The following is a 26,262-nucleotide window of genomic DNA, read 5'->3' on the forward strand; positions in this document are numbered from 1 at the left end:
TTCTCATTATGTGCCACCTCTGCTTAGGCCAACCTCTGCCTGGAGCCTGCATTTGTTTGTAAGGCACAACGGGTCTTTGAACCTTGATTTGATTTAGTTTATTTCAGACATCCACATACAAAACAAAAGCTAGCAAACCTAATGCTAATGTCAGCATGCTAACATGCTAATAATGACAATGCTGGCATGCTGATAGTAAGCATTTTCACCATCCTAATTCAGCATACTTCAGCCACAAATGTCAAACCTAAAGTTGCCATTAGAGGAAAAGGTCTTAGGATCACCACCAGAGTCATGATTCGTCCTCTGGGAACCGTGAATGTCTATACAAAATGGTGGCAATCCACCCAATTGTTATTGAAACCATAGTGGACGGACTGACACTGCCATAAAGAAACAGCTGTGTCTGCTAACAAACACAGCAGAGCGATTGTGTGGTTGTATGTTGTGTATTTGAGTAAGATGCCGAATGAGGTTGTACTCTGTGTTCAGGTTTCCATAGTGAAGAGTGAGGAGACCAAAGTTCGTCAGGAGGACCTCAGTAAACTGCTGTATGAAGTCCAGCTCCTCAGGACACAACAGGACAACATGGAGTGTCAGATGCAGGACATGAAACAGTGAGTAGAGAGGTTTGTGTGTTTGTGTCATGGCCCCACAATCCCTCAGCCCTCCTAACAGAGCCCATCCCCTTACCTTAGGCGTACCTGCTGTTGTGTCAGTGACACTGGCAGGGTAATGGTTTAATGTACACATTGTTTGAACATCGGTTACATGTTCTCTCAGTAACATCTCCCATGGAAATCAGAATTATACTGGTTAATTAGAGAAAATAAGGTCTTCAACTGCTCCATCAGCCATCTGAACATGACTGCAATAGTTATTTGTAGTTCCTAGGTGTGAAACAAAATTGGATTAGCAGCCGGGCCAGGTATAGATCTTAAGGAACCCCCAAAAGACCTAAATTACATTTGTGTCAATTGCAAGGGCCTGCATTATTTGGTTATCCTTAGGCCTTGTCTCGTTGAGGGGCCTAAAGTCAAATTTTAAGACCTGAATTATTTTTGTTAATATTATGCTTGTGTTGAATTCAATTGCTCCCCTGAGGCCAGACAGAATTTATGATTCCCATAGGTGAAAGGTGCTTATTTTCACCTGTAGTTCCTGGTAGGTTGATAGCTGATCATCTGGCATGACACTGCATTGGTCAGTCAAATACATGCAATTGTACATTCCTGTAAGATTTGAAACAGTTTTTCTGCTTTTAATCTTATTATTGTCATGGAAAAAGATACAATTATGTCAGCCATGCTAACCGTCCAATAGCATTATGAGACCTGTGTGCAGTGTTTTGGTGTTTGATAATGGTCACACATCCTGGATCTTGTATTAGTTTCTCACAGGCACCTTGTGTAGGGGCTGTATGTCTGTCTGAACACCGGATCAAAGGGAACTTGTATACTAATGCATGGCATTGGTGGACACAATTTGGACAGATGCAAATCTATTTATGATGCTTTAAAACTTTATATGCACATTTAAGGGGGAGGATGTAAGAACGCAACTAAACTGTCTGTTATTCCTCTTGCTAGTTTGGTAAAAAGCGGATGAACATTACTTTTTCTCTAGAGGCTATTGTTGCTGAAAATAGCTGCTGTGGGTCCATTGTGTGGTTGAGCTGCTTTGTGCTCAGTATTGTTTGCTAATGAGAGGAGAGAATGTTCACCTGCTCACCTGACCCTGACACACACACACACACACACACACACACACCACATTGTTAGAAAGGATGACTAGATGTACGCGCAATGCTCTCAGAAAATAGTTTTTGTGATTTTCGTTATAAATGGCGACATTCTATTGTGTATAATGTACTGATTTGTATTGAGCAGCTGTTAACAACACAGAACAGACTGGACTCTCTTAAAACTGTACTTAATATTGCTCATTGTTTATGCTTTGTAGGTAATCATCACTACTTTAATACCATAGATGATAGGCCTTCACATATAATTTCAACGTATTACTGTATTTACAAGATTTATTTTCTTTAAGCAGGCTAGAAAAGGTTTGCCAGAGCCCAATACAAGACACCAATGCCTGTCTTGCCTGAAATGAAAAATACAGAGAATCGGCTCAGTCTGGGATAAGCTGCCACTCCTCAACTGTCAGCTTGCTCTGCAGAAGCAGAGAAGCAGTCATGGGGCTTTCACTCTCAAGTCTGCCTTTCTGTTGCCCAGCACAAAGCAGTATATATACATCCTAAAAAGTGGAGCTCGTCAGATCATCCTAAAATACATAGACATGTCCCTTACTATACCCAAGCCTAGGACACCATAGACCTCTGATGATACTCTTGTGTACTGGGGAATTAGCCTGGTGGTACAATTAGCAGCTGTGACCTCTGCACCTACCGGTACTGTGTTGCCATTACACAGTGGAAAAAACAGAAGAACTGTCCAAAGTGAAAATGTACACCACATTGGGATGGACTGTATTTAGGTGGCAAGAAAACCAAATAGTGACAGTATATTAACACACAGTCTTTTCCTCAAACAGTTCTGCCTCTGCATAGTGTCTGACAGATACAATAAAGCTCTGCTGGTACAGACTGACTGTGACGACCAAAGCCTGGGCAGGAAGAGTAAAATCAAACACTCTCTTGTTATGAACCCATCCGTAGCGAAACTGTGATCTTCTTTTACAGAGGACATGTGGATTAGGTTTATATATCAAAGAACATTGGTCAGGAAAACGGCAGAATGGGCACAGTGTACAGTGTAAGGTTAGATGCTGATACCTGAATGAAAAATATTACATTTAATGTGTGTGTGTGTGTGTGTGTGTGTGTGTGTGTGTGTGTGTGTGTGTGTGTGTGTGTGTGTGCACGACTTTGCTGTGAACAATGAGTCGCATCTTTTAACTTTAAAGACTTTGTACTGTAGTAGCAGCCTTATAGTCAGAGGTGTGGTGTGGCGTTAAAAGAGATCTCGGCTGAAATTACACCTCAAGGGTCTTGAGGAGTACCATTAAACATGAACAAGTTGTATACAACTGTATGGGTCCTGAGGGAGGTGTGTGTGTGAAGTCAAATAAATGTCCTCAAGTGATGTGACTTGAGTCTGAAGACCACAGGTCGACCCTTATCTCTGCTTGAGGCTCGAGCCCAGATGAACTGTTACTAGCATAACGCAACCCAATCTCAGATCAAACTTTTCTGCGGTCCAGTTGCATCGTGGGTAACAGGGGCGTCACTAGGTTTTAAGGACAGGGGGGGCTTAGCCCCAAGGAGATGCACAGAATGTGAGCGAACGTTTAATTTCACCAGAGCTGGCCCAAGCCTTCAGGGGGCCCTAAGCGAAATATGATTAGGGGGCCCCTCTCCAATTGTAGCGCTGCTGAAACTATAGATCTTTCTAAAATATCATTCACACACCCAGTGTTTTCTGCTAGTGCCTCCACTGTGCAGCTGTGCAAAAATAATAGCCAGCTGAGATCCTTACCCTCCTAGGGGGGTCCGGGGGTTTGCCCCCCCGGGAGATTTTTTTAACTTTTTTAGAGTGAAATGCATGAATCCGGTGCACTTTGAGAGGAAAATTAAGAGGCTAAATCTGAGGAATTTTGTGTGAACAAATCATTTGGAGACACTGGGTCAGATGAATTAGAAGCTATTGAAGAAGGACACATGGATTTTCCATAAAATATTAATATAAAATAAAATATTATGCAGGGTCCTCTGGGATGGGCTTGGAGCTCTTTTTCTTTTACGGAACATATTTCTCTGTAATATAATGAATGCATTTAAATGCAGTGAGAGGAACGAAGCATAAGAACTCTTGTCCAGCTATCTTTTTTTCCACAGATGAGGCTGAAGGCTATAGACTATACACAGTGCATGGGCAACTGAGGCAGCCCCATTTCCAATTGTTTTTAAATAAACTCAATACACACTGTGCATGGATGTGAACGTGACATGATCAGATAATTTCGGATTACCTCCCAGATGAACTGATTACATTTTTAGGCTATTAAATATCTAGACCAAATTTTTTCATCCCTTATTTTGTATGATAACTTACATTTGCATAATATGATGTTAATATCAAACACACAAACTAAATATATATATATATATATATATATATATATATATATATATATATATATATATATATATATATATATATATATATATATATATATATATATATATATATATATATTTTGGAGGGGGCCCCCCTGGCAGCATTAACAACAACAACAAAAGAAACAAATCCACAGCTCCGCTCCCGGTACACACACTGCAGGTACCCAGGTACCGAGTGCAACCTAGGTTGCAGGGAAAACGTGGACTGGATTTTAGTGTAGGCTCTATATGAACAAGTGGAATGGACTGGATAACGACACACTGACTCTGACTCTCTACCGCTTCCACTATGAAGTGAAGGGAAACTAAGATTCATGATCACATTTAAGTTAATAATAGCTGGCTGAAGCCCCCCTAAAATAGGCCTAATGACGCCACTGGTGGGTAATGCACTTGTCAGAAATGACAAGGAAGAAGAATGTATGGACTTATAAAAAAGACTTCTCCGGTTCCACTGCATAGAAATGTATACTGAATTGTCAAACTTTGAAAAACTGTGCTTGCTCCTTGCAGGCAGAATGAAGTGCTGTGGAGAGAGGTGGTGTCACTGAGACAGAACCACACACAGCAACAGAAAGTCATGAACAAGGTCAGTCTATGTGTGTAAGTGTGCATATGACATGAACAATAAATCCTGTCTTCTGAGAAAATCTACATTTCCTTAGTTTTACCACTTGTTCTGTTAAAGGTGGAGTCAGCGATTGAGAAGAACGCTTGTGGTTAAAATCACTTTTTGTCAAAATCTCCTGACGAACAGCTACCTTTTTGTACTGTGTGTGCGGTGAAAAAATATCCAGTGTTAATACACATCCTAGGCTCTGTAAATAGGTATTTAAACAAAGGGGGCCCACTGTTGGTAGCAACACAGTATGTACAGGTGGTGGATAGTTAGGAGATATTCACTGATTTGACAAAAAAAAAGTGGTTTCGTCAACAAGCATTCTCCAGAATGACTGCACCTTTAACTCTTCACCACTACTACCATTACTACAGGCCTCATTACTGCAACCAGCCAGATAACTACAATCATGTAATCCTGAGTATAATTCCCCTCTCAGTAATCCGTAATGGGAGTTGCTAGTTTGGATTAAGCGTCCTTGGATATTGGTTGCTCATTAGGTTTGCTGTGTTACATTCTTATCACATACGAACGATCAATATTGTTCTCATGCACTAAGCCCTTCGGCTATGCTTAGTGGCCTGTTACATCATGAGTCAATGGTCTTAATTGAACAATTATGCCATTCAGGGAGTCAGCTCTCAGAGGGATCCCAGAAGTGCTGGAAAGCAGCTAAGTGTATTTACCCAAGTGTTGCACTTTGAAATCTATTGCAATATTGAACTATTGTTCTTTTGAACTCACTGTGTCTATTTGACAGTTATAGTCACTTCGATTTGACATAGCCTACTGTACAAAACATAGATCGGATGACCCTATAAAATAATCATGCATTTGTATACATTAAAGGCCCTGCATGGCCACATGGTTGTTTTGAATTATGTAGCTGATTAGACCGAGTTACGTTGGAGTTGAGCCAGGTTGTTTGTGCTGGATTTATGTGAGCTCAGCATGTATTGACAATAATAATAAAATTGTAACTTTACTTATCTTGCAACAACACTAGGAGGGAGGAAGAGTTATCTTAATGTAGAAGATAAAAACCGGTGCACCAATTAATATCTTGTGCAAGGACGATAAAAAGCAAAATACTGTTAATAATTTAACATATGAAAGGGGCCAATTTGCACGTGTACTTCTACTTTTGATACTTTAAGTATCACATTATGCTTGTAATACTTATCTGCATTAATTAAGTTATTTTTTATGTCAGCGTGCTATTGCAACTTAGGCAAATGATCTGAACATTTCTACATGTGAAATGTACTGAATCGATTTTCTAGTTCTACCTTATTGTTCAATGTGTGTTACCTACAGTAGGCTATATGTGATAGAAACCAAAAAGGTTCAATGTGTGTCAGGCTTTACTCTACGTATATCACCAGATCACAAGCACATTCTGATGAGTTGACACAGGTTGGGCAAATGGTCATAAAACTTGTGACAATGTGAAAATCTTGCTTTTACATTTAGAGAATGGAAATACTCGGTCAGAATGTGTGTGTGTGTGTGTGTGTGTGTGTGTGTGTGTGTGTGTGTGTGTGTGTGTGTTAGTGAGCAGGATGCTGATTCATGCTGTGCTTTTTCTCCCTTTGCCAGCTGATTCAGTTTCTGTTCAGCCAGATGCAGTCCAACACACCCAGCACCGTGGGCCTAAAGAGAAAGCTGTGAGTACACACACACACACACACACACACACACACACACACACACACACACACACACACACACACACACACACACACACACACACACACACACACACACACACACAGAGGAGCAATCAACAAAAGCGAGACAAACAGGGCCGCAGTGGGGCAGAGGGAAGGGCTGGCTCAGCTGACAAACTGAACAATCTAACTCAACAAGCGCTGTGAATGGAAACAAGTGCTGAATCAGTCAGTCGGACACACACACACACACACACACGCACACGCACGCGCACGCACGCACGCACACACACACACACACACACACACACACACACACACACACACACACACACACTGTGAAGGCAGGGCAAAGTGCATGACCCTGCTACAGCCTGTGTGTGTGTGTAAAATGCTGGCTCAGCTTTGCTGTGTGAACAAGGCCGACATGAGAAAGGAAAGGCACGCTGCAACACAAAAGTGCTATAGGATCGTATATTTGAAGGCCAGCGAGATACCTGGCAAGGATGCATTTTCACCCCATGTTGAAATGCTTGTGGTGTACGACCTCATTGCATTCATACTCTCTCTGAATGTTAACCATCTGTGTTTGGCATCAGCATACTCCCATGACTCCCCCATGCCCTCACTCTTCCCCTCCTATAAGGTCTCATCAACATCAACGGCATCTTTAATGACAAAAAGTGCTCCAGAAATCATGATGGGATTGTATTGTTAACATGTTGTTTTCTTGAATAATACAGTATGCCTTTGTACAATATTCTTGATTTAACCCTGAAGCCATCAGTAGGAGAAGATGATGTTTCTCAAATGTTGCCATGCATTTGATAAATAGTGATATACAGCAGCATAGTGAAGTAGTGCTGTACAGTACAGTTGTATTTATATGGACGTATTTTTACCATTGAAAAACAGAAGGAGTGCTAAAAGTAAAATGAACAGATGTCAGCCCAATAACGCTTCAATTTGGAACAGCCTCAAGTCATCCATTAGTTCTGTAGTTCTGTTATGATGGTGCCCTTGTGTCCTTTACCGAGATTTGATTAAAGTGAAATCAAATGATCCATCCAGGCCCCTGATGTTAGACGATGGTTCTCCCAGCCCTCCTGCCTCCAAGTTCAGCCATAGTCACCCAATGGAGCCCATGCATGAGCCCTTCTACATCCAATCGGTGAGCAAAGTGAAAATGATGCACCTTATTTATTGATCACTGGGCTTTTCGACTCCTGCGGTCCAGGAAGCATGTATTTAATCAGTTAAATTATTTTCTATCTTATGTCTATCTTTGCTGTACAATGAATCAGCACTAATAACTGTAGAGTTATTAGTGCTGATTTGGTGCAACCTTTCTCCCTTACACATTAAGCAAACTGCTGTGCTGCTGACCTTCCACATTCAGCACAAATGGAGCTGGCAGCCACACGCAGTAAACAACTTTAAAGTTACTGGCTGGCCTTCCTAAGTGCTTGGCCCTGTTGGGATTTTAAATTTATTTGCGAAGCCCATTGATTTAGCACCCATCACTCTTAATACAGAAGTAATCCCTTTCTTCAGCGGTTTAGGACATTTATGTCATATATTGAATCTGAATTTAGAGTGTACTTAAACATGGCATATCCACTCCATCAAAGTGAATATTATCACATAAATCTCCCTTTAACCTACTGCCATCAGTCCAGCTGTTATATTCTATCCCCACTAGGGGGTAGCAGTGCCAGGCTGCAGATTTGATTTATGAAACCTTGGTTTGAGGTGAATTGATGTTTTTTTGGCATAAAGATTAGTCACAGCAGGGACCGATGATGCCCTAGAAAGGCTGAGAACAGTTACTACAGTAGCAGTGAGGTTGACAAAGACTGGCCGGCCAGTATGTTTTTGTTAGTTATTTATAGTTTCATGGGCATTAAGATTACAGTGTATCTTTGTTTTGCTTTATGTCTGTTAACTATTTAGTACATTTTAAATTGTGATTTAAAAGTATACCACACTAAATATATACATTCCAGTGAAATCTAAAGCTGAGCAATAACTGCTTCTCTACCAAGCTGGTCAAACTTGTTTAGCTGTTTTTTTTCTTCCTTCATTAAAACAGTTAACTACCAGCTTCTGCCACATTAAGTAATGCTGGAGTGGATACCAACAACAAGATGTTGGTTTATTAAAATATATCATGTTTTTAAATTACAGAGAGAGCTAGAGGGGGGAAATGTAGAAAAAGTGTCTCTGAGAGTGCAGTAAGTGCAGTTGGTTGGTTTTAAAGCACATTCATCACAGAGCCAGAGTGCAGTCATTGCTGCCTGGGCAACACTACAAAACCAATGTGTTTATGTGTTGTAGGGCTGTATAGGCCTTCTGTAAATCTGTAATGTAACATTGACAACAACTCATTCCAAATGCGCAATAGACCAAAGAGGGAAATGTTAGAAAAAGAGTTTGAAAAACAGGAGAAGACAGCCAAGAGCAAACGTACATCACAGTCCTCTCCTCTTCCTCCTCAGCCATCCAGTGATACTGCTTCTTGCTCTACTAGTGGGCTGACAGGAGGACCAATCATATCAGATGTTACTGACATGTCTCAGGCCAGCATGGCACTCCAGATGCAGCCCGACGACACCAGGTGAGTGACGCTATATAACTTTACTATTTCCCATTATAAAGATGAACTGAACTGACCCTGTTTCAATGCATTTCTTGTGCTACTGGAAGTTTGCGCTATGTTTGACCCATCACATCTGACTCTACACCAACAGGGAAAAGTGCATGATGCTGATCAAAGAGGAGCCTGTGAGTCCAGGAGTGAGAGCAGGAGGGAAGGGAGGCAGTGTAGGGGGAGCAGAGGCTGTGGCCTCCTCCTGTGAGGTGTGTTCCTCTGAGCCTCCTGTCCTCCCTGTAGCAATGGTCCAGTCTGTCCTGGAGGGCAGGGGCCCTGTGGAGAGGAGGAGTAAGAGACCTGCCCTGGACAGGTATGGTGCTCACATAGGATACAAGTTATTTCTCAATTATTTTTGTTTAGAATTTTCACCCAATAAACATTAAAGCTCACATATTATGCACTTTGCTGTCAATTTTATATGGTTTAAGTAGTCCCTAATACTTATTATTTTAGTTGTTTGCTGAAAAACCCGTTCAGATCATTTATTGTAGCAAGCCTCTATACCCTGATTGTCCTCTGGTCTCAGGATGACCTACAGTATCTCACAAAAGTGAGTACACCCCTCACATTTCTTCACATTTTTCTTTATATCTTTCCATGGGACAACACTGAATAAATGACACTTTGATACAATGTAAAGTAGTCAGTGTACAGCTTGTATAACAGTGTAGATTTACTGTCCCCTCAAAATAACTCGACACACAGCCATTAATGTCTAAACTGCTGGCAACAAAAGTGAGTACACCCCTTAGAAAAAATTTACAAATTGGCCCCAAAGTGTAAATATTTTGTGTGGCCACCATTATTTTCCAGCACTGCCTTAACCCTCTTGGGCATGTAGTTCACCAGAGCTTCACAGGTTGCAACTGGAACCCTCTTCCACCCATTTATGACAGCATCACAAAGCTGGTGGATATTAAAGACCTTGCGCTCCTCCACCTTCCGTTTGAGGATGTCCCAAAGATGCTCAATAGGGTTTAGGTCTGGAGACAGGCTTGGCCAGGCCATAACCTTTACCCTCAGCTTTTTTAGCAAGCCACTGGTCGTCTTGGAGGTGTGTTTGGGGTCGTTATCATGTTGCAATACCACCCTGCGGCCCAGTTTACGAAGGTTGAGTGCACGTGGTCAGCGTCGTACACAGAGGTTGGCTTTGGAAAATAGACGTATGAGTGCTGCCAGCATTGCTGAAGGGCTTGAAGGGGTGGGGGGTCAACCTGTCAGTGCTCAGACCATACGCCGCACTCTGCATCAAACTGGTCTGCATGGCTGTCATCCCAGAAGGAAGCCTATTCTAAAGATGATGCACAAGAAACCCCACAAAAAGTTTGCTGAAGACAAACAGACTACGGACATGGATTACTGCAACCATGTCCTGTGGTCTGATGAGACCAAAATACATTTATTTGGTTCAGATGGTGTTAAGAGTGTGGAGCGGCAACCAGGTGAGGAGTACAAAGACAAGTGTGTCTTGCCTAGAGTCAAGCATGGTGGTTGGAGTGTCATGGTCTGGGGCTGCATGAGTGCTGCCAGCACTGGAGATCTACAGTTCATTGAATTCTAACATGTACTGTGACATACTGAAGCAGAGCATGATCCTCTCCCTTCATAAACTGGGCCGCTGGGCAGTACTGCAACATGATAACGACCCCAAACACACCTCCGAACGACCACTGGCTTGCTAAAGAAACTGAGGGTAAAGGTTATGGACTGGCCAAGCATGTCTCCAGTCTTAAACCCTATTGAGCATCTTTGGGGCATCCTAAAACGGGAGATGGAGGAGCGCAAGGACTCTAATATCCACCAGCTCCTTGATGTCGTCATGAATGGGTAGAAGAGGGTTCCAGTTGCAACCTGTGAAGCTCTAGTGAACTACATGCCCAAGAGGGTTAAGGCAGTGCTAGGAAATAATGATGGCAAAACAAAATATTGACACTTTGGGCCCAATTTGGACATTTTTTCTTAGGGGTGTACTCACTTTTGTTGCCAGCAGTTTAGACATTAATGGCTGTGTGTCGAGTTATTTTGAGGGGACAGTAAATTTACACTGTTATACAAGCTGTACACTGACTACTTGACATTGTATCAAAGTGTCATTTATTCAGTGTTGTCGCATGGAAAGATATAATGAAATATTTGAAGAAATATGAGGGGTGTACTCACTTTTGTGAGATACTGTATATTTGTGCGATCTGGCTGGCCCCTCCCACCTCTCTGCCGGGCTTTCTTTATATGTCCATGGGGCTCTCCCACCGTCACTGCCGTGCTCTCGCGATACTAGAGATACACTGCGTGACTGCGAACACAGTGTTTACCCGGCCGGAGCTAAGCCATACTTTGAGAACAGTTTGACATGACCTGACATGATTAAAACCATTGAAAACAGTAGCTTCAAAGTTTGATTTCTACAGGAATATCTTCCCATCCTTTGTCATGTTAAAAACGAGTCATTTTCAGACTGCTGTGGGGAATATAAACAGCGTGTTATGAGCAAAACTTGGTGCTACAACCGAAGCTACATGGGCGCTAACGCTAAAAAAAAGACTCAGACGATAAAATAAACTAAAAATACCACACAAATCAGTGAAAAAAATATCTTCAAAGTTGACTTCCACACTATTAAGTTCCAATCCTTTGTCCTGTTAAAAACGAGGCATTTCCAGACTGGTGTGGGTAATAGAATTATGTTTTTATGAGCAAAAGCTGAATGCTTGTCCCAAAGCTTGTCTATTTTTATTTTACAAAAGAGGGCAATCAGAATCATTAATAGAGCAGAATATCTTGAACCAACCAATACATTATTTATAAACTCAAACGCACAAAAATTTAGAGACTTAGTGGAGTTCAAAACAATGCAAATAATGTATAAAGTCAAAAACAGGATAGTTCCAGACTGTATCCAGAAGTTGTTTCAGATTAGACAGAGCAAGTATGAACTAAGGGGAATGTGCATGTTTACCAAGATAAATATAAGAACAAATGTAAAACAAAGATGTATATCGGTACAAGGAGTAAACATGTGGAATGTCTTGGATGAAGAAATTAAAACGTGTGACACGGTACAAAGATTTAAAAAAATACTGAAAAAGAAGATGCTTAACAAATATAAAAGTGAGGCATGAATGGCACTGTGAATATGTATTGTGGATGTATTTTGTCTTGTGTCATAACTTTACATGTAATATGTTTAACATATACAGGAATTAATTATAGCAATAATATTTACAATAACTATCAAACAAATTATTAAAACAAATATATATATATATATATATATATATATATATATATATATATATATATATATATATTTTTTTTTATATATATATATATATATATATATATATATATATATAATAATTAAATAAGATCCTGAGGGACCAACGAAAAAAGAATAAATAAACATAATGTAAAAAGGGTAGGCGCAATAAGCTAAGGCTTCAGCCTACACCTTTTCAATCAATACTATTTATAAGAAATTAATATATAAATTACGATGACAACTTTGTGTTATTTTGTGTGTTTTTTATTATTATTTTTTTTAAACTTATGTAAGTAATGTTGTGAATATGTTTTGATCGAAATAAACTGAAACTAACTAAAAGCTAAATAGCTATACACCAGTCAGGCAAAAACACCAATAAAAACATTTCTTTCAGTTTCACTGTTTGAAAAAACCCACAAGTAACTTCCTATCCGTTGTGTTATTAAAAACGAGGCAGACTGCTGTGGTTAAGATAAATTAGTGGAATATGAGCAAAAGCATTCTGTGTTGGTGTATGTAACATTCAGGCTGTAGGCTACTATGGGCATCTTGTCGCTTAGCGGGGAAAGCAACATGGCTGTCACTCGTAAAATTTTCCATCGGATCTCGGGGCCGTGGACCAATAAGAAATGGGGGGGTGGGGTTATCATAGACTACTGCTAATGTGGGGGGGAAGCATGGACATATAAAGAAAATATGGGGATGTGGCTGTGCAGTTTATGACGTCATAAACCGCGAGAATTCTGAACGGAGTATATTGGGGGGAGGGGTGGGGGTTTCAGAAAGGGGGAGAGTGAGAAAAGGAGAGATTGTTATATTTTTTAATATTTTGGCAGTCTCTAGGCACACCGTGGACCCATGGATATGTTGGAACACATTTAAAAAGTGCATTTAGCATAATATGTGACCTTTAAAGTCGACCAAGACCTCTTCCCAGGGGCAGGGCTTATCCGCTAATTGCCCATAACTAGTTGACCATTGTCCAATTATCATACATTGTAGGGGATATATGGATAACATGTCTAGTAGCATGTCTCTTAAAGCATTTCGAGCCCAACCAATAGGGGGCGCCACAAATGCCAAAACCATTAACCTAAAAAATGCAATGTTTGTAAGGTCACGCCCCTCGCACCGAAAGTCAGATTAGCTTTACATTGTTAAAACATATCAAGCTCAATGTGCTCTACAAAATAAAACCCTTGGACCATAGATGTCTGTCGTCATGGATTTTTATCTAATTTGCATAAACTGAAGTACAGTCATGTTACATCTACTTTATGAATTCAACCTATCATCACCGAATTTGGTATACAGCCTTAGGGACTGAAATACATATGTCATTTAATGTTGAGCAAGATCAGTCAAAAAATATGGCCGCCATTGACCAAAACCTGCTTAGCGGGGTTTAGCTGCTGATTTGCCATAACTGTTTGAGCAACTGTCCAATCTTCACAAAACAGAGTAATTATCTTCTGAACTTTTGTGGCAATAGTGTTACCTATGCATTTGGAGCCCGGCCACATATGCATATAGGGGGAGCCACATATGCAAGGCTAGCGTTTGGCAACATACGGTAGGCACATTACAAATTTTCCCCCAAAAATGTTGTGTGTGTGCAGAGTGGAGGCTTCAGATGCAGTGGAGAACGTGGACATGAGCCTAGAGGAGCTTCAGCAGCTGCTGCTCAGGAGCCATCAGCAGAGTACTGTGGAAGCTGCAGCCAGCGCTGCAATGGATGTCAGTAAATCTGTACATACACAAACATACCGACAGACAACTTGTTTGAATGTGCATAGATTCAGATATGTCTTGAGATTTAAAATTGTATCCATCCCTCCTTATACAGCACACAGTGGCCAAATAAACTTTATACTGTACTTCATGATGAATATTTGCTTTCTCTCTCTTTCCCCCCTCTGCAGCCTTTCAGTTTAAGCCTGCCTTTGACCGAGTGGAACTTCACAGAGATGGAGTCCAACCTCAAATCAGTAAGTCATGCAGTGTGACTGTATTTCGATAACACATAGGGCTAAACAAAGAATGGAGGAAGATGATGTTATAATCAGAAAAGGTAATCCACTGCTCCATTAATCGTCCTGGCAGCTTATCTGCTTAACAACTGTGTTATCATCCCAAGGAGGTATAAATAATGCACCTTTACTTATTGTAAATTGATATTAACTTGATATTGTTGTAATACTCCTCTATTATAGAGTGCTGTTAGTCTTTGCTTATTCAAAGGTCTTCCTGAAGGCTGTCCTCTCCAGAGTGTTTGTCTAGACAGTGTACACTTATGTACACTTGCAAAGGTAGCTGTATTTAACGTTATACTGCCACAAGAAGACTAAAGTAAAATGTCTTAATTTTAAATGTTCTTTAAAACTGTGTTAATTATTTTTGGTCACTAGGGGACACAGGGAAATCCAGTATACACAACATTGGTGTCCACTTATAAAGTTGATATTGTGAGGCATGTTTGATCCATTGATTACATGTGGGTAACTACTGTATATTAACAACGGGTTTCCTGCCAAACTGGAATAATGAGTGTACACGTAGAACGCTAAACAGTCAGCTCTAAATTGTCCAATATGACTCTTAGATTCGGGATACGGTACTATACAATCCTCCTCTTCCCAGTATGTACCTTGAAAGTCACAGGGTCCGCCGCTTAACCTGCACGATGGCAAAGTAATCAATAATAGCGTTGTCAGTGTCATTTTCTGACCACCTTGTATTTAATAGACATGATTGTGGGGCTGTTTAATCTGTCTCGAAACATTGTGGACCTTGGATAGTCTTTAATGTGGCTCACCTTGTGAAAAAGCTCTTCCACCAACAGCATCTGTCACAGGAAGAGCACAAACAGCCTAAAAGCCTACAGTAACTCTCCAGTTGCATTCTAAAGATTGCATTTAACAGCTGAAGTGGAGAATAAAGCGATGAAGGATTTAAAAACTGTATCAACCCCATTGCATATATGTTGGCCTGATAAGCCTCATGAAAAAGTCTCCCTGAATGCCTAACACCATTAAAGCTAGGGTTGAGAGTTTGCTAGAAAACAGCCGTTGGAATCACAACGGCTGTTTTCCCAACGCTCTACCTGCTGTAGCTCCTCCCTCCGAACGACAGCTATGCGCGTTCATGTTGCTCCTAATCTGGCGCTTCATCATTTTGTGTCAAAAATGGTTCAACGCGCCCAACGCACCTACGCAGCTAGTGTCCCTGCGTAGCTGTACGCTTATTTTTTAAAGTGGTAGCACTGGTGCTAGCAAGCAAAAAAATTCAGTTGCACAAAAATAAATTTGGTAGCACACAAAGTATGATCGAAAACCTGCATGACCCTAACCCTTGCATTTAGCTCTAATTACCTTTGAGCATGTCATCTTGGTTTTATCTGAGATTCTCAATGAATATGATATCCTAGTGTGCAGTAATAATTGTAGAAAAATGAATAGGGGTGCACTGATAGCAATTTAGACAAAAGAGTCTAACCTCCCAATGGCACTTTTTTTTGCTGATTCAGAATTATTTACCCCCATAGAACTATAAAAATAATATCTATATCTATATAATTTTTATATAAACATATCATTATTATATTAGGCTAATAATAACAAAACAAATTAGAACATTTCATTCTTTTAATGAAAACCAAACTTTAAAACATTGAACATATAGCCTATTAAATAAATTAGTAAACATATTTATACAATTTAGGCCAAGTTAAATAGGTTGTGTCAAACTTTGTTTAAAAAGACTACTGTTGACTGCTCTCTGCAGCTGAAGGAGTTACTTTTCAAGCTAGAGCACTGCAGGGCTGTGAAGCGCTAACTTCCTGTTCTTACCTGCTTCAAAATAAAAGTCAACTCGTATTTGGTTAGTAACAGACTTTTATTCTGTAGGCGCACAGGAAATATTCTGTTTGCACACGCGCTAACTTGACTGCGTTAATGTAAAGAGAGCCGTCTCCTTCCTGTTTTAACCGTTGGTGAAGTTAGACGCTATAATCGCCGCACAAGCACAGATCCCGAGCACACATCTTTCACCAGCCAAAGTGGAGGGTAGACTTAATAACTTACTCGCCTAAGACTACATTCACCCGCATTTGGCGAGTGTTAATGTAGAGCCCTCTAAGCAGTGTTGTGCATCGCTCCTCTGTGTCTCAAAGAGACAGCATCTGCTCATTAGCACTGGTGTGACTGGACTTGTATTCATCATCGCACGTGATCAATTTCAGTAGCAAATTAGATCAAAACTGTCGCACTGTACAGCCCTGACCCCCGGGAGATTTTTTAAAGTTTTTAAAGTGAAATGCATGAAATGCATCTGGTGCACTTTGAGAGGGAAATTAAGGAGACACTGAAATTAAAAATGGAGACACTGTGTCAGATGAATTAGAAGCTATTGGAGAAGGACACATAGATTTTCCATAATAATATTAATTTAAAATAAAATATTATGCAGGGTCCTCTGGGATGGGCTTGTTGCTCTTTTTCTTTTATGGAACACATTTCTCTGTAATATAATGAGTGCATTTAAATTATTTAAAAATTAAAAGGACCATATTACATTATATTTTTTAAATGTGCCAGGGGCCAATCAATCAGTTTTTGACGCGGGCCGCAGTTGGCCCGCGGGCCGTAGTTTGGACACCCCTGTTGTAAACAATCTTTCTTCCTGGCTATTCATTATTAAAACTTAATATTCAAATGACCGCCGTAATTAAATGTTCATGACTTTATCACCTTCTAAAGGGCCATTAAATCTGAATGGTAATAAGTATTTGAAAAAGCTAAATGAACATTGATTCAGTAGTTTTACATGTTTTACTTTGTAATTGAGAGTAAGCCTGAGGAAGTGCAGAGCTAAAATGACAAAGCAAGTGTCAGCCAGAGACATTTTTCACAACTTAGAATACCACAATATCATACCATTGCCTTTTGAATGGCAATATCCTGGTCATGTGATGTGGAATTATTGATTTGTACAACTATTTAACTGCCTGCTTTTTATGTAAGTCTTAAAATTCTCCAAATGGGTTTATCAATTTATTTGTCATAGTGCAAACATATCTAACCCGGGAACATTCTGTGAAAAGCTACAGTGTATTAGAGCCTTTCTTTCACATAGTCGGTTGAGCTCATTCTGCTGTCATAGCTGAGATAATGACTAGAACTCTTGAAAGAAAATGCTTTCTCATTCATCATCCAAAGCTGTGGCTATCCTTCTAAAAAGCAGAATTCTTGATGCTTAGTGTAATATGTCAGGAGAGCTTACATCTCCTTAGCCTTTGTTCAGGTTTTGTTAGTGCAGCAGACAGTCAATCAGTACTACTCCAATTAGAGAGTGCTGCAGATTTTTCCACTTCCAGTCGCAGTCTGTATGTAACCCATTCACCCCATGCTCTGCTCATTTATCATAAGTTTGGCGTCATTAACCCAAAGGCATTCTGTAACCAGCGTTAGCTGCCGCTGCACTACTTTTTTATTTATTTTTTGCTAATGAGGGAAACTCTGATGTGGGAGGCAGTGCAATATTGGTGCTTTCACTTAAAATATTTTCAGCACAATTGCATCTTTCTCCTTCCCTCAGCTTAGCCTGGCTCTGCCCGCCCACCTACTTCCACCCAAATTTCATTTTCCCTTCAGTAGTCAGTCTGGGGATGGGGTGTATTAGTGGGATTTTGCTCGAACAAATTTCTGAGTGTCCAATCGACGAACAGAGGAAGTGGCTGAGAACGATGACGTCGAAGTCGCGCTCCAGTTTCAGTTTCCAGTGCATCTGCTCGGGAAAGTATGGACGCCTACAACCTTTCTCATCCAAATAACTAAACGTTAGGCTCTACCAAGTTACCGTTGCCAGGTACCGGTAGATCCATAGACTACAATATGTAGTGAAGTCGGAAATTTCCGAGTTCTCTGAACGCACCGTCAGAAGCCGGCTCACGACCAAACGTTATGCAATTGGTTGGCTAATCCAGAGTGGCACTGAGCAGATCCAATAGTTTTAAACTTCAACAGACACCCGCCTCCAAGTGAGTGAACGTTTGCCAATTACAGCAGTTCCAGACCTTCTGTACAAATGAAATTTAAAGCAGCTCAGAGTAACATTTAAATATCTTTTAAACAGCCTCATGTTTCCCCTGATAATCATAAATTACCTTTAACAGCAAACGAGACCATCAGTGCAAAGAAAGATGTTTTTATAGTTTTTATTACTGCTTTTGGTCAGGTGGCACACTCAGTCCGATTTTCGGTTCGCTCGTGCAGGCTCTATGGTCACATATTTGTATTGGTCGCAGAGTTCAGTGTGGCGCAGCAACGCAATTTGAGAAGCCTATCCCTCCAGGTGAGGGAAGGGGAGCGGGAGCCTTGTTTGAGACAGTTATTTGTCGTCATATTGACTGATAACAGGGCTGAACCATCAAATAAAAAAAAGAGAATGAAATGAAGAAAAGCAAAAAGGGAGAGTGATATAGGCTACGGGCGGGACGAGGGCGTTGCCAAGCAACGTGTATACAATTTCACGGGAGCGAACTAGACTGAGCGGTTGGTAGAGCTGCTCGATTATGGCAAAAATGATAATCACGATTATTTTGATTGATATTGTAATCACGGTTAATAAAGACGATTATTCATTGTAGGGATGCACCAAAATGAAAATTCAGCCAATTCTTTCAACATTACATAAACAAAACTCCCAATTGTGCTCCTCAAACATAGCCTACAACTAAAAAGCCACACAAAATAAATAATCAGTAAAACCTTCGAATCTAAGAGTAAAATTAATATTTTACTAGGGATGTGATTGTGAACCATTCATTGATTTGTACTTCGACTTATAAGAGGAGGTAGGCTATGAATCTACAAAAAGATCGACTTATTGCCTTCTTTTTTTTGCAGTGCACGTTGAGTTGCTGTAAAAAAAAACTACACCACAGCTGACACCGTAATGTTCAGACTTCAGAATTTGCATCAGAGCGCTGATCATAAAAATTAGACACTTTATTTAAACGAAGTCTATGCTTAGGTGCTGGTTGTAACTTTTCGTCTGTAGACTGAAACTAACGGAGGGGGTGCGTCTCACTGTATATTTGCTCTTGTCGCGCAGATAGTTTGCCGACATGGCACAATATATTCAGGCTCGAGAAATGCAATCAGAAAGCGGAAGCCTTTCCCCTCAACAACGTTAACGTGCAGGAATCCCCGACTATCATTTTACCCGTAAAGCCACAGAGCTTTTCTGCGCGGCGGCTCACACCGGCAAGTTCTCACAGTGAATGACACCGTTACCCACCGCCATCACAATGGTTGCGTTCCGAATCGCATACTTTCTACTATATAGTATGTAGAAAAAAGATTTAGGATGTCCCGATTCTTGTGGCCAGATTTAGGATGGTTAGAAGTACCCGGATGTCCTACTTCATGCGGCCAAGATTGTTAGTGTTGAAAAGTGCATCCTATTTGGGCGATTCTGACCCACAATCCAGTGCGCACGTGAAGTGACGTAACATCGACGAAGCCTCCATATGAAAACAAACGGGGATGCGACGGATATAAAAGCAAGAGGCAAGATCAAGGCGCAATGTTTTGATGAAATAAGAGATAAAAGTATGTCCCAATAGTATGCCTACTGCATCCTAACTAGATTCTTTTTATCGTCAGATGTAGTATGTAGAATAGAAAAAAGAAAGAGTATGCGATTCGGAACGCAACCAGTGTCTCACTCACACCATGTTTCACCGAGTGAAACGCTGCTTCAATCGTGCAAGGCTTTTGTGTTTCGGTGTAACATCCTGGACGAGCGTTTTAACTTTATGCTAAATAAACAATTGCACTGGAATCGCTGAAAGCGACAGTGTTCGGGCGGGGGCGGGGCGGAGCGCAGGTGGAGACAGAAGGGTGCGCTGCATTTACTACACATGACCCAGCGTGCCGCACAATAACCGTTTTATTACGATTATCTTGTTTTCATAATCGAGGGAAGCCAAAATTGTAACCGAAATCTAAATTCAATTAATCGCCCAGCCCTAGCGGTTGGTACTAACACAAAGTTTGCTTTGCTTCACCATCATCAGAAAACCATTATTCATCTGAAATAGTAATTATTTACATCAACAACACAAACACATTACCTCATCATGATCCATACTAACTGCCGTCTCTCGTTCATTCGCTTTGTGAGGACACGTAATCATTCAGCTCCGTGAGAGAGAGTAGTTAGGTGACACTGCTGCATCAACTCATTGCAGTCAGGTGTGTGTGGCACTGACTGGCATTAGTTGATGCAGTGTCACTAACCACTCTCACGGAGCCGAAAAGAGTCCGTGCCCTCACACTTTCAACACACGGACATGCACTATATTGCGCCCTTCCCAGTTGACACTCGCACGCCTGGCACAAGTTAGAAAACAGCTTTGCGACAGCGGGCGTCGTTAAAATACTACCGCTTTTGTCCAAAGGGGCCGCCAATGGACCATGTTACTCGTAGTGACTTTAAGTACGATGGTCTGGTAGCACCAGGCTACCCTCAGCTGACTGTAAAGACTAAATCTGAAGTCAACAAACTACCCTTTACTTGGCTAAGGCTTTGTCTTGTTAGGTCTGTTGCTCAGTCACAAGCAATCTTATCTTTCTCTTAAGGTGCGAACACACCAAACGCGTTGGGTGCGGTGGCCAAAGCGCCCAACGCACCTGATCTGGCGCTTGGTCATTTTGTGTCAAAAAATGGTTCAACGCGCCCAACGCTACGCAGCTAGTCTCCCCCGATATATTTATTCCCCTAATCAACCATGGCTGCGATCAGACCCGACCCGACACAACAGCGTTCATGTCCACACAAAAACAACAACAACACGGCCAACAATTGTGCCAAAAGACAAATAAACAGCAACTGAACGGAACAAAACAGCATTGCAGATTCACGCCACTCCGAAATGAACACAAACAGCAAGGCAGCACCATACCAAACACATTTACAGCAGCATTGTGCATAGGGCAGTAGAAAATAAAGGCAAGTAGCCTACATTACCCTACCTGGCTGTGACGGGACCGTGGCTGGCGTAGATATAGGCATAAACACCGGTGCTTCGCTGTACTCGTTGTGAAAGTTCCCCGGACTTAGCCGTTATGTTTGGGTTCATTATGGAGGTGGTGGCCGCACACAACCGGGTGAGTTAACTAACGCTATCCGACCGGTGCTAACTTGGTTTATTGGCTAAAGCACAGCCGCTATATTCACTGAATTAACCAGGAAGCCCATTCTCCTGGCTCACTTTCCCCACGTCTTCTAACCCAACCCCGAGCGGCTTCATATCACCAGCCAGCCGCATTTCCTACTCGGTGTTTCTCAGCCTCTGTGTTGTCCTCCCACCCATGCTCCCACCGTGCCGATGTCCGTGACGTCGGGTCAAGCTCACCGCTGATTGGCCAACGCGGCTAAACGTCACGCGTTGGAGCGTTAAAAGTTCAATTGTTTTAACTTGCGCGATGGTGCGGTGACGCTTTGGTAACGCGGCTACCGCGCCCAAAGCGCCGCTTTACCGCAGCCAACGCATCATCTCAAATGGGATTTCCGCATTGTAGTTTACGCCTGTCTTCTTCTCAATTGGAAACTTTTTCTTGTTTTTATTATTTTTCAGTTTCCTGTACTTGGCAATTTAAATATTATATAGCCTACACTGGTAAATCTAAGTTTCTGTCTATGTACTTGTCTGTAACTGATTGTTGTTATGTTGTATTGTCTCAAACAGGTCGCTCTTGAGAACGAGACCCTGTGTCTCAGTGAGATTACCTGTATAGATTAAATCAAAATGAACTATCTTTTATTCTCGCAGATGAATCACAATATTCCTCATTATCTTACATAGACCTTTCCCTCATGTTCCCTTCTTGTGCCTCCTTTCTCACTCTTTCTTCTGCTGTGTCTCTCCACCCTCGTCTTCCTCTGTGTTGCCTGATTGGGCTATACACTTCCTTCAGAGACAGCAGACACTGCATAACAGATGAGCACAGCAAGAGCTGTTGACAGATTTAATGCAAGAGGAAGTGGTAGGGAGAAAGGAGAGAGACATTGAAACAATATGTGGTAACGCTTTATATTAAGGTTCTTGTTATAAGCCTTAGTTAATAGGTAATAAGGACCTTATAAGATGCTTATTAACATCAGTTTGTGTTAATAAGACTATATTTAAGTGTTAATAATAACACAATAAACATGTTTACTGTGTGATTATAAGACGTTTATAAGCACTTATGAGAAACTTCTTAACTATTTATTGATTGCTTAATAGCATTAATGAAAGTCTCATGAGTTTCTGATAGCTGTTAATAAAAGCGTTACAAACCCATGTATTGAGTCTTACTAACTTACCTATTATGTCATAGTTAAACCTTTACTAAGGATTGTTTGTTGCTTTATGAAGGTGAACACACCTTTATTATTTGTTTATTAGCAGTTAACTATGTTCTAAGAACGATGCTTATTAAGGTTAATAAGTCCTTTATTAAACAGGTAATAATGCATTTCTATGCTCTAACAACAATGCTTATTAAGGTTAATAAGTCCTTTATTAAACAGGTAATAATGCATTTTGAAGGTACCTGATCTAAAGCGAGAACAATGCTTATTAAGGCCAATAAGTCCTTTATTAAACAGGTAATAATGCATTTTGAAGGTACCTGATCTAAAGCGAGAACAATGCTTATTAAGGCCAATAAGTCCTTTATTAAACAGGTAATAATGCATTTTGAAGGTACTAGATCTAAAGCGAGAACAATGCTTATTAAGGCCAATAAGTCCTTTATTAAACAGGTAATAATGCATTTTGAAGGTACCTGATCTAAAGCGAGAACAATGTTTATTAAGGTTAATAAGTCCTTTATTAAACAGGTAATAATGCATTTTGAAGGTACCTGATCTAAAGCGAGAACAATGCTTATTAAGGTTAATAAATCCTTTAACATACACTTTTTAACAGTTAATAAGTACTATATCTTGTCAAGGTGGATACAATGTGAATTAAAAAAAACTACATGTAAATACAAAGTTACAGAGGTGAAGCACAAAAACTTACTTTTAAAGAAAAAAAAAACACTTAACAACTGTGCAATTGTAAACATGTTTGTTTGTTTCCCAGAACTTTCATGAACAACATTTTACTAAATGTAAAAAAATAAATACCTTTGTAAAATAAAAATGCTGCCTTACATCAATTCAAGTGTCCAATGATAAAGACTATTAATTTAAAATATTAAATGAATAAGAACAACAAAACGAGTAGAGCAAAAAAAACTTCCATCAAACAATAATAAAAAAAAAAACTCTGTTGTAGGTAAAACAATATAAAACGACGTAGGGTTGTATGAGTTGCTTCTGCATATTGAATCTGTAACCTTATGGAGATGGCAATCCTCACTAGAGGAATTTGGGCGAGACGTTGCTGTATCAGAAGTCAGCATTATACTGTTGCAGATAGGACAAGCAGAAAACCACATACAACTATATAGATGCTAACCCAGTGGTTCTCAAACTTGTTTTGTCATTCCCCACTTTGGAGGTGGGAATATTTTCAAGTCCCACCGTTCCCCGATTGTGTCAACAAAATAGTAAGAAAATTGGTCAGTCTTAAAAGTTTAAAATGTATTGAAATAAAATCAAGTAATACAATTCAAAAACATCCTGGCATTCTAATTTATACCTGGCCAGCTCATGTTTATATTTCTGTAGACCCAGTTTGGCAGTTAGGACAATTTGGGCAGCATCTGGGTCAGCACAGAAATAACCATTCAGCATTACTTTGCCCCTTCCTGACAAGCTAGCATGACACAACTGTTAATAGATACGTTTGGTTGCAGTTTTTATGATAGTGTAAGCTAAACGTTAGCTCAAAAAAGAAGCTCACCAAAGCTTCTGAAATAAAGTAATGTAAGCTAGGCAAACAACTAGCAAGCTAGAACCAGCTAACGTTACTATAGCATTACATTCTTAAACTTACCAGAAGAGTCATCCTCGAGTTCGGACATCACCCTCTTATTTTTCAGAGACCTGGTTTGGGGTGCTGACCGTGCTGACGACTCCGACATGTTCTCCTTACTTTCGTGAAACACTTTGTCAAGCATGGCCGTCAAGCTAGCGTCAAGCCATCAGCGACTTGCATACACGGAACTTCCGGTTTTACAACTACCTTCAAAATAAAAGCCCTTTGAGGATCTGATTTGAGGCACAAAACTGATCATACGAGTCATATTCATCATAGATTGTGAAAAATATACTACGTTCTCGGGGCATCTCATTTTAACACTCACTCAACATGTGTGCGCACACATAGAGGTGAAAGAATCACTTCAGAGCAAAAACAAATATATTATGCACTCATTATGCTAGATGCCAAAAGACAACATTTTGGAAAGAGGGATGAAAATCAGTGACTTTAGCCAACTAAGATATGGCGCTGCAAACCAAACTCAGAAAACTCATTTTTGAAGGTACTTCAACAAGAAAAACATTAAAGCTAATCAAATACCTTCACCGCTCTAACATTGTATTTACATGTCGTTTTTCTAATTCTCATTGTATCCTCCTTGACAAGATATAGTACTTATTAACTGTTATTAAGTGTTTAATAAAGGACTTATTAACCTTAATAAGCATTGTTCATAGAGCATAGTTAACTGTTATTAATTGATTAATAAAGATGTGTTTACCTTCATAAAGCAACAAACAATCCTTAGTAAAGGTTTAACAATGACATAATAGGCAAGTTAGTAAGACTCAATAAATAGGTTTGTAACGCTTTTATTAACAGCTATCAGAAACTCATTAGACTTTTATTAATGATATTAAGCAATCAATTAATAGTTAAGAAGTGTCTTATAAGTGCTTATAAAAGTCTTATAATCACACTGTCAACATGTTTATTATGTTATTATTAACACTTATATATAGTCTTATTAACACAAATTAATGTTAATAAGCATCTAATAAGGTCCTTATTACCTATTTACTAAGGCTTATAACAAGAACCTTAATATAAAGCGTTACCCAATATGTTAATGTGCTGTAAGCCATCCGGTCTCACAGGCTCGAACCTTCCCCGGCTACAAAGACCCATGACCTCAAACAGATCACCTCCTATATTAGTAACAAAGCAAAGCAACAAGTGCTTTATTTATATAGCACAATTCAGACACAAGGCCATTCAAAGTGCTTTACAGGGGCATAAAATACATCAAGATTAGACATTATAAATTGCATTTTAGAGATAGTAAAAACAAAGAAAATACATCAAGATTCAAGATTAGATAGCGATCTAGACAACGGTGTAAAATTGCTGCAATTAAAAATATGTGACTGACAATATAGTTATTTTATATTTAGCCTATTTAACTTAATTACTCTTTCATAGTTTCAAACTAATTCAAACGTATGAGGTAATCTGTATTCACAAAACCAAATGGAATGTCTTTTGAGGCAATCTCGGCCTACATTAGACATCATGTAGGCCAATCACATCCGGAAGTCTCTTTCACCCAATTCTATCCCATTATTGTAGTCTAGATAAGTACAATAATGTTCTTTTTTTCAATGTGTGTGTGTTATCCCCCCTCCCAGTACATGTTCCAGAACCAGGAAGCAGAGGCTTTTTCTGCTACCGGCTGTGAAGAACAGTGATGGGTCTCTGCTGTGGACTGTACTTTCTAAAGTGGAAGGTAACAATCGCGTGACTTATTCTGTTATGACACTTCTCCATCACATGGCTCAAGCTCTACTCTCCTGTACTCGCCTTTTTTGGTTTTCCACTATGTAAAAGTAACTGGTAGGCCTACTTCCCTTTTTGGTAGACCAATCACATCCGGAAGTCTCTTTCATTGATTATACAGTTTCTCTGTCCTACTCCAAGGTCCCAATAAA

At 40.1% G+C, this 26,262-nt stretch overlaps 1 protein-coding gene across 1 annotated transcript in view; it reads left to right on the forward strand.

Moving 5' to 3' along the window:
• Positions 1–26,022, forward strand: part of hsf4 (heat shock transcription factor 4) — a gene marked incomplete at both ends in the record, with an annotated part of 30,075 nt that extends 4,053 nt beyond the window's left edge. The window contains 9 exons of the mRNA XM_080027468.1: positions 493–617; positions 4,658–4,733; positions 6,363–6,430; positions 7,505–7,604; positions 8,932–9,050; positions 9,184–9,396; positions 13,968–14,085; positions 14,271–14,336; positions 25,963–26,022. Of these exons, the coding sequence (XP_079883594.1) occupies positions 493–617; positions 4,658–4,733; positions 6,363–6,430; positions 7,505–7,604; positions 8,932–9,050; positions 9,184–9,396; positions 13,968–14,085; positions 14,271–14,336; positions 25,963–26,022 (945 nt within the window). The remainder of the gene's footprint in view (positions 1–492; positions 618–4,657; positions 4,734–6,362; positions 6,431–7,504; positions 7,605–8,931; positions 9,051–9,183; positions 9,397–13,967; positions 14,086–14,270; positions 14,337–25,962) is intronic.
• Positions 26,023–26,262: the final 240 nt, after the last annotated feature.

The sequence above is a fragment of the Ammodytes marinus genome (assembly GCF_949987685.1).
Source record: "Ammodytes marinus genome assembly, chromosome: 5".
Classification (NCBI taxonomy): domain Eukaryota; kingdom Metazoa; phylum Chordata; class Actinopteri; order Uranoscopiformes; family Ammodytidae; genus Ammodytes; species Ammodytes marinus.